Source organism: Colius striatus, chromosome 3 (genome assembly GCF_028858725.1).
Source record: "Colius striatus isolate bColStr4 chromosome 3, bColStr4.1.hap1, whole genome shotgun sequence".
Taxonomy (NCBI): Eukaryota; Metazoa; Chordata; class Aves; order Coliiformes; family Coliidae; genus Colius; species Colius striatus.
In genome coordinates this window covers 75,691,755-75,701,379 of record NC_084761.1, presented here as the reverse complement: position 1 = coordinate 75,701,379, position 9,625 = coordinate 75,691,755, and the positions used below count along the sequence as shown (strand labels likewise).

The 9,625-nt window shown below is 45.0% G+C and overlaps 1 protein-coding gene across 1 annotated transcript in view; it reads left to right on the top strand.

Moving 5' to 3' along the window:
- Window positions 1-3,743: 3,743 nt before the first annotated feature.
- The window catches only part of NWD2 (NACHT and WD repeat domain containing 2), a 53,810-nt gene continuing 47,928 nt past the window's right edge, over window positions 3,744-9,625 (top strand). The window contains exon 1 of the mRNA XM_061993233.1: window positions 3,744-3,894. Within this exon, the coding sequence (XP_061849217.1) occupies window positions 3,744-3,894 (151 nt within the window). The remainder of the gene's footprint in view (window positions 3,895-9,625) is intronic.

Below are 9,625 nucleotides of genomic sequence, written 5' to 3'. Positions count from 1 at the left end.
TTAAGCCACACGACTTGGTGCAATTTTTATTTTTCTCCATGGATTTGGATCAGGACTATTGAGCTACTCTGGTGGTTTATTCCTGGCTGGGTGCCAGATGCCCACCAAGTTGTTCTATCACTTCCTTCCTAAACTGGACATGGGAGAGAGAAATATAATAAGTGGTTCGCATGTCGAGATAAGGACGGAGAGATCGCTCAGCAATTAGCATCATGGGCAAAACAGACTCGACTTGGGGAGAAATGAATGGTTTGACATATTAATTAACAACCAAAACAGAGTAGGGAAAATGGGAAATAAAACCAAATTTTAAAACACTTCTAAAACAGCACATTGTCCTAAAGGAAAAAAAATTATGAAATCTGATATTCAACATGAAACAGGAAATTTTTTATATACATCCTATAATGAACACATCCTCTGTATGATTTGTGTTTTGGATTCACATAGCTCTCTGATGTTCTTTTTCTTCTTCTTGAATTAACAAAATAATTATTTTTAATTTAAGAAAAGCTACCAACTAATCTCCACATTGAGTTAACTCAGAGTGCTTTCATATTGATAAAGACTCAAGTAAAGCAATAAATCAGTTTCTCTGTAATCATTTTTTTAACCTCTCCATTTCAGACTCATTGTACTTCATTCCCAGCATTTTATATTCACAGGAGCTGAATCAAAGGATGCTGAGCCTCAAACGCAGATGGATTGAAGCTGGACAGCTGAAGAGATTACCACTCTGAGGCATCTGTCTAGTTCAGCTTTTGCAGAGGTGGCAAGCTACCGTGACAAGAGGCTGAGTCATGCATAAAGGCAATCTAGTTGAGAGATCAAAGTAGTGATATAGATCTGCACACGTTCTGAACAGCATCGTGTGAGCCTGCAAGCTGCATGGGTTACCTGCTTCAGAGGCAAGGCTACTACTGCCACAAGAGCCATAAGAGAGCCAGGCAACAAATGGGCAGAGTTGGAAAGGACAGACCTGGTCCCATGTCATTCAGCCTGGGTTCATGAGACAGTATATTCAGTTAAAAGCTGGTGCTGTTGTCAACACTATCAAAGACAGAATTCTGAACCCGTTCAAATTATGTAAACTCAAGTTTTCAACTTAATAACGATGACTGCCAAAAGTAGTCTTAAAAAGTATAGCATTATGGCTGGCATGGTAAAGGGGTAGATCAATGAGCCTCATCTCCCATTTCTCTTTGAGAAATTTATTGATGACAACACTAAGGCAGCAGTAATGTGAATTGAGAGTCTCTACATCCTTACCAGGAGCTGCCTTCACAAGCAAAATCCTATTTAAGAACTGCCTAGTACTTGATGCTGGAGAAGCAAAGGAAATAGCCCAGATGAGAGTCAGTCCCAGCAAAGTACGTAAGACATAATCCAGCCTACACTATAAATCATTTCCTTCATGCATTCATTAACTGTCTGCAGCCTCAAGGAGCTGCTTTTTAGTTCTGTATTAGAGAAATTACCTGTTTCTGACAAAAGCCAGAAAAAGGCGTGTCTAAGCACATTGGCTATACAAAGGGTAAGTGAAGTGCAGATAAGGCCAATAGTTTTGTAAGCAGTGACACATATGAAGCCTCATTTCCTACAGAATTGCATCCCATGACTGTCAGATTTTTTAACCGAATTATACCAAAGCTTCAGGCTTGTCTGAAACAGAGCATCAGAGAATCCACAGAGAAGAGAAATATGTGTATCTACCATGAGAGGCTTCAAGTGAGATTCCTTATTGGATACCCCTGGATTCTACAGGAATAAGCCTTTTGATTGAAAGAGGGATTTTCCAGTCCCTGGGCATTCAGTTCCCAACAAAGTGGCACAACTTCACTGTCCAGTGCTGACGTTTCAGTCTGAATGGTTGAAGTGTATGTGGTGTATCTTTCCTCTTTGCGGACAAGTGCACTGTGCCCTGCCCAGCTATGTTCCCAGAACTACAGGAATGTTATCTCTTTGAGAATTAGTATCTTAAAATTTTCCTCCCCCTTTCATTTGGTTGAAACTGGCCACCAATTTATGGCGTGCAGAACTAATGAAGCAACAGCAAGCAAATAGCAACAACATTACTCCCTTATAACCACGGGCTACAATTTTGCACACGTCTTATTTCTTTAAGAAATCAGGATTTTTTTAAATAAATAAATAAATCTGTTAAGGAATACTGAAGTAACCCATTTGGCGGTTACCTTCGTCTCCGAAACCGAGCTAGGCTGTTTGCTTTTGCCTACTTTCGTGGTGTTACCTCCTTGGGAGCCAGCCCAGCCACCCCTCCTGTCGACACCGCGCGCCGCAGCTCGTCCGGCAGCAAGCGGGGACCAAAAGAACCAGGGCGGGGAAGGCGGGGTAGAAGACCTCAGCTCATTAATACTGTGTATAAATACACAATGAGGTCCTTTTATATACGTTGTACACAGTCTAGTATATATTCAATGTGTGAAAATACACAAATCAGCTTTTTATCAGATACAGCAGATGAGAGAGCCTACAGAGATACTCCGCAATAAAAACTTCTATCTCCAGCATCCAGTAGCCGCCCCCAAACCCTTGTCGAAGCACACATCTCCCTCCCAAGGAGGTATTCCCACCGTCAATAGACCCGTCAGGCTCACGGAGGCCCCGTGCCCACCCCTCCCCTGCCCCCCAGCCCCTCCTCTCCGCTCCGCCGCCGGCTCCCCGCCTGCCCGCCCCTCCCTGGGAGGTTTCTAAACTCGCCGCCCGCTGGGGACGGGGCCGCCGCACGGCGCCCGCGCCGGACCGGACCAGACCGAACCGCACCGCACCGCACCGGACCCCACTGCACTGCTGCCATCGGGGCCCCGGCGCCGCCTCGCCCGCCCCGGCGCACCGCGGAGCCGCGGCCCGACCCCGCCACCCTCCTGAATATTTCATCGGCCCTGCCCGACGGGATGCCCCGCCACTGACTGCTGCAAAGGGACCGCATCCCGCCGGCTGCTGCTCTCGCTGCTTCCTTCCTGTTTCATTCTTTAAAACGTGGCTTTTCATTTATTCCGATAAATAAATAACTGATTAAAAAAAAACAAAAACGGAAGGAAGAAAGAAAAAGGCAGCAAGAGCATCTCCCTTTTGTATCTGAGCAGGTGGGACTCCTGTGCGGGCGATTACAGAACAGAACACAAGATGCGCTCTGAACTCTGCAGACCCCAAAGGATGCGCCAGCAGCGGCTTTCCTATAAAAATCCGGCCCAGAGGCTGTGAGACGCTCGGAGCAGGGGAACGCGCCGTCAGCCTCGTCGCAGACCTCTCCCCGCTCCGGACGCCGCAAGCCCTCGGGGACGAGGGGGAAACGCGAGAGCCTCGCCAGCCCGACGCGCAGCGGCAGTCCCGGCGCCCGGGCTCCCGCTTGCTCTCCGCCGCAGCCGGGGCCGCGGCCGGGCGGCGCTGCGAGAGGAGGGTGCGGGCAGCCGCCGTCCCGGCGCGCCCGGCATCGCTCCGCTCCGCTGCAAACTTTCTTCCCGCTCCGAGACTGCTGCTGCAGAGCGGCGCGGGGGGCGGCCGCTGCCTCGCCTCTTCGCTGCTCCTGCGCTCCGGCCCCAGCGCCAGCCGCAGCCGCGCCGCCGCCCGGGAGGCAGGTGGCGGCCCCGGGCAGCCGGAGGATCCGCATGGCCGCTGCCGGCGAGCCGGTGGCGAGCGCCGCTGCCGCCGCGGCGGCCCTGGGGCTGCCCTGAGCCGGGGCCCGGCGGCCGCCTGGGAGGATCGCCCTGCATCGCGGCGGGATGTGGCCGGCCGGGGCGGGTGGCAGGCTGCCCTGCCCGCGGGACGCGGCGCTGCGGCGGGCCGCCTTCTCCGGAAACCTCTCGGCGCTGCCGTCCCAGCTGGTGCCGAGCGGCAGGAGCGTCCGTGTCTTCATCAGCGCCAACCCCGAAGGTAACGGCGGCCGCCCCGCAGCTCCCCCTGCCGCCGGCGCCGCTCCCCGGCCCTCCCGCTGACCGCCGCTCCCGGGCGGTGCCGGGCACCCTCGCCCCGGGGCCCGCGGCACGGTCGAGACTGGCTTCTTGTTGCTCCCCCCTCAGCCAGCCCCGAGGGCCAGCACCGCTGCGGGGAGCGGGGCCCGGGGCCGCTCCGCCCCGCCGCCGATCGCCGTGTGGGGCGGTGGGGCGGGGCGGGCAGTATGGGATGCGGGGCGAGGCGGCCGGGATGATGGGATGGGATGGGATGGGATGGGATGGGATGGGATGGGATGGGATGGGATGGGATGGGATGGGATGGGATGGGATGGGGGGGAGAGGCGAGGCGAGGCATGCGGCAGCGCTTTGAGCGGCTAGGAGCCGCGAGCTAGGAGCGGGATTTAGAGGTGCCAATGTCCTCCACTCCTGAAGTTTTATGCCAGAAAATGACACGCCTGAAAGGCACCGGGGCTGTATATGTGCAGGTGTGTGTATGTGTGCATCTCTCTTTTTTGCGATATCGGAGCAGCGGGTCACACGGAGCTCAGGACGTGGAAACGGGCAGCCTTCTACCGAAGGGGAAGCTTTTCCGGGGGGATGTTTTGTGGAGCTCCCCTGGAGAGGCTGCTTCAGTTTCCGATTGCTTTCGTAGCACAGTGAAAGCAGGTCTCCTCTGGCTGAGGCTACAGCAAATGTGATGCTTTGATCTCGGTCATACTCTGCTTCTACGGAAGCATCCACAGAAACCGGCAGTGTTAGCTTGATAAACTCGGGATCTCATACTCGGTATCAGAACTAATTAGGCATCCTGCAGCTTCTTAAAGCCTATTTTTAAAATTACCCTTTGATACGAGAAATTTGCATACATTCAGGAGGTGGCATTCCCACTCCTAAGATTTAAGTTGGTGAAGCCTATTGCCACTTCAAGTACGGAAATAATAAATTAGGCGTTCACACCTGTGACATTTCTTGTCTGTGAAAATGAGCCCACTGTATTCACAATTCTTTTTCACACCATCACCCACCATCTTCCCCCTCACTCCCCCAAACACTTCTAATTCAACAATACTGGCACCTTTTATGTCAACATCAGAGATCTGAAAATCATGCCTGAAATGACAAAATTGTTTGAATTTTGAAGTGAAAATTGTCTTGGCACCAATACTTACGTGTACGAGTATGAGAAATAGCACTCACAAGCAAAAGTGGGCAGAGCACTGCCTTGAAGAATTCCCACACCTCCAGGTCTTCTGAGCTGCTCTCAGCACAAGGAAACTCAGCTCTCACATCCACACGTCTGTTTGTTTAAAAATTATGCCATTCCTTAAGGAAGACATGAAAATGCTGACAGCTTATTGTTGCCATCTAAACAAAGAGATATAAATAATGATAATGGAGGGAGGGGAGTTCATTTGGCTCTGAAAGAAAATTGGTGTGAATTTTTAGAAGATATATTATTCATTAGAAATGGATTTCTGCCAGTGTCGCCTTAACTGTGGAGCTACCGATGCCTCCGTATTTGACGTGAATGGCATTTGTCATCAGCAGAGCTGCATATGTTAGCTACATATTTGCTAAAAATAAACCCCAACCACTAAACTAGTTCCAAAAGTTGGGGTTTGATGCCATATATATCCACTTGCAGGATTTTACCCTTGCGTTGTTATTTCACAATTTCAGCTTTAAAAAGGAAACAAACCACTGAGAGGAAGAAAATAATTCAGACAGTTTAGGATTATTTCTCTTAGCTTCTTCATAGGCTCACTTATTCACAAAGATTAACACGTCTCCTACACAAAATTTTGTCTGCAGCATTGCATCTGCTTTCAGAAATGAGAGTTTGGGACAGAAATCTCAGCGTAGTTACAGATTTTGTGTATGAGCATTTGGAGACCCTAAACAATGAGAAGCAAGCACGACTTTATCAGTGATATCTGTGACACAGAAATATTGCTAACTGCATGTCACCTTAAAAAAAGAATAAAAGTAGTCCACAACAGGATTTAGATACCATCTAGTAAAGTACTGTTTGCTCTTTGAAAAATGCCTAGAAGCATTCACAAAGCAGGAGTTCTGGAAAAAAGGTTAAACTTTTCCAACTTAGTAAACTACTTAGCATATTTAAGCCCCAAGCCTTGATGTGTGTTTGCATGTCCACAGACTGCCTTATTAATTTTCAGCGTACCAGTATAGTTTATACTTGTTCTCCTTAGTGCAGAGCATTTCTGAAAGAGGTGGTAAGGCCCCAGACTCACAGAGGTAGGAGTGAAAACCCTGGCTTGGCTCTGTATCTAGCAAAATCCTGGTACCACAGAAACTCAGGGATTAATCTTGCTGGCAGTCAGAAAAAAACTTTATGTAGAACTTAAAGGATGCAAACTTTAAAGTAGTTTTCTTGAGTTATATTAATTTAATAAGTGTATAGTGGAGAACTCTGGTGAATCAGGGTTTGTTCTCTTCTTTACAAACATGGAGTGTGACTGAATTCTTTTATGGTTTTATTATCCAACTGGGAAAATGATTACTTGCAGAATTCCACAAACAGAAATCCCTAAAAAGAACAAGTGACAGTGAACATGGGTAATAACAACAAAATTGTTTCCTTTTAAAGCTTCTTTTTTTCCAGAAGAAATTTTGAGTGAAACTGTATTTTCCCCTGGTAGTTAACAGTATTGTCTTGGTCAAATTGTTGATATCAATTAATCAATCTTCATTTCACTGAAGATGATTGGATCTTTAAAAACGTTGAAGTTGCTATATTATTTGAATATAAAAAAGTCTTTTTTCTCATTTCATCAGATATAAGAAATCATCTATTTTAATATGTATTTGATTAAGAGAGTTTGAAGATCTTGCTTTAAATGATGTATTGCTTTTCTCAAGATACTGTTATCGCTTCAAGGTGATAAGGAAAGTAAGTTATCTGCGTGATTGTAATAACTGCTTTTACTGTTACATGTTGAAATTTGTGGACTGTAACAGCAATTGATTGACAAATTTCTCTGCTACTCAATAGTGCCTGTGTAGGTGCCTACCATTAACATCCTGTTTATATTAAACACAACAGGGATAAACTTCCATATGGTTCTGTTCTGTAGAGCCATGACATCAGCCCCATATAGATTCAGAACATTCCAGGGACTCCTGTCACTAAAGTTGCAAAGTTTACCATTTCTAGAAATTATGTGGTGATACGAGGTAGCATTGCAAGCCCTGGTTGAAACTGATGCCTTAACTGGAGTAAGGAATTTGTCTTGAAAATTAATCACATGAATTGGAACATACAGTCAAAACTGTGATAATTATTAGTTCTCGTGTCTCTCCTGGCAGTGGGAAAGTTAGCCCTTTGCTGGTTTGACTTAAGGTCTTGTTATTGCTTCCATTATCTAAGATGCAGATAATTTTTTTATACTGAGCTCTGTAAGTTTTGTCTGTGAAGGTGCCTTTCATGTTTGTAATTTAGCAGAGGAAAATTAATGCACTGACGAGGGATATGTATAAAGCCAAATCCTACACACAGGTGGTTCCATTGAAGAGAGGATGACGATACCTTTATATAGCATCTGAGAGCATCCTGACATAGGTGGTTTTAGCCCGTCTTAGCTCAAAGTGTAAATAGGGTTGCATTTAGCACTTCACATGGCAAAGATTTCAGCTGCGTGCTGCTCCCTTTGCTCTGTGCAACACCTCTGCATACTTCCTAACTTCCAACACAGGGTTGCTTCTTCTGTATCTTGACAGTTAGTATTTTTTAGCCATTCAGAACGTTTCTTTTCTGCAAACAGAAACAGTTGTGATGAGGTCATGAACAAGCTTTGTTTTAACAGCCTGGTTTAAGCTTCTCACAGCTTCTGTGCCTCTGGTACCCATTTTTAAAACTGTAAAACCAACTACACATGGAAAACTTAACTAATACCAATTTTGTCACGATGAATAATCTCAAGTATGAAGTCCTATATATACATGTAGGAATGTAAAATGAAGATTTTATTCTGATAGAAGATACTACTGATATTATCACCACTTTCATGCCTCCCCTGTACAAGCATGGTATAGAACCAACCTGTGCAGCAGTAACTTCACCAGCTTCTCCATAGATTGCCTGAGGGAGATTTCCTTATCTTACACTGGTGAATGAATTTGAATTTTCTTGAGTTATTACACAGTTCTTCAACTTACTTTATTTCCATTACCAGGCATCACCCAGAACTTTGTGCTAATTTGGAAAAACACTCAATTCAAAGTGTGCAAATGTTGGATGTACAATTTACATATTTTTTCATGATACATGAAGTAAAAAATCTCGCCTGCAGTTAGTTTTACTGGCTAGAAATGGATTATTTATATAAATAGTAATTGCAGAAACGAGTCTTAGCCATGGTTTTGTTCAGACCTAATGTTGTAGGCTGCTTTGCAGGAATTACATGTATTTTTCTGCATGTTGATATACATGAGAAAGAAAAAAACTGTTATGTGCATTTGTAAATGAGTGCTACTTGAATATGAAGGTAGATAACTCATAACAGATTAAGAATAATGATTCCTTTAATTACAAAGCTATTGCCATATGTGTTAAAAGATATAACTTTGCATTCTTAGCATGTTCCAGGTGTGTGGTATTATTTTTACCTGAAATTTTCATTCCTTTAAGAAAAATATTCTTGAGGAAGACTTAATGTGAGAAAAAAATCAACAGCCAAAATAACGATTATTTATTATGATGATGGTCTTTTTGACCATCCTCAAAATGATGTCCCTACCATATGGTGTCCCTACTTGGATACATTGCCTGAAGATCTTTTTATAAAAGACAATTTTATATAATCTGGGTGGAATTTATTCCTTAGCTAAAGGAAAACACAGATGTTCAAGTGTATGAAATTGCAAGGGAGGTGTTGCGGAGATGTGGAGACAAATAAGTCCAGGACTTTTTTTGTGCTAAATGTTAGTTCTGGTTACCTAACTTTGTACCTATATATGGTTTTACGTGACGCACATCACTGTGATGTTCAAGAGCTACAAAGCAAGCTACACTTGGGGAAGAAAAAAGAAATGCGATAGTTTTAGAGAGAAAGTTGAGTATCTCAGAGCTTGGGAAAGCTACATGGTTCAAGTACCTTAGGTTTGGTATGGGCCTCGAGATTTGAAAAATAAGTCTTATTTCAAAAGCCCTGAGTTCAGGCATACTTACAGTTCATTAGGTTGGAAGGAAGCCTGCCATTTTCAGCATTTGTGCCTCTCGTTTTCCTATTTTGCCACAGACCATTTCTGTCCATGGTGCTGTTGAGCAGAAAGCAAGATCTGACTCCTTGAGACTATATGACCAAGTCTTGATCATGCTCAGAATTTTTTGCAAGGCGGGGCTAATAGATCTCAAGCAGAACCAAACAAGATGATTTTTTGCTGAGCAGATCCTCAAGCCTTTTTTCCTATTAGATCAAACTATCGTTTTGGGCTAGAATGAAGACTGAATTGTATTGAACTTTATTCTGCCAGACAGATAAACTTCAGAAACTGTTGATAAACTGTGTGAAAAGAACTGTTCATGTTCCACTGTTCTTTTTTGTGGGTTTTTTGCTCATGCAGCCTAGGGACTGGGCTAGCAATTTGCTCTGAATATGCAAGTGGAAACATTGAGAACTTTTGGTTATTTTTCAACAAAACTTTTCATTTAAGTACCCAAAAGATAGGACATGCATTTGAGGAACAAG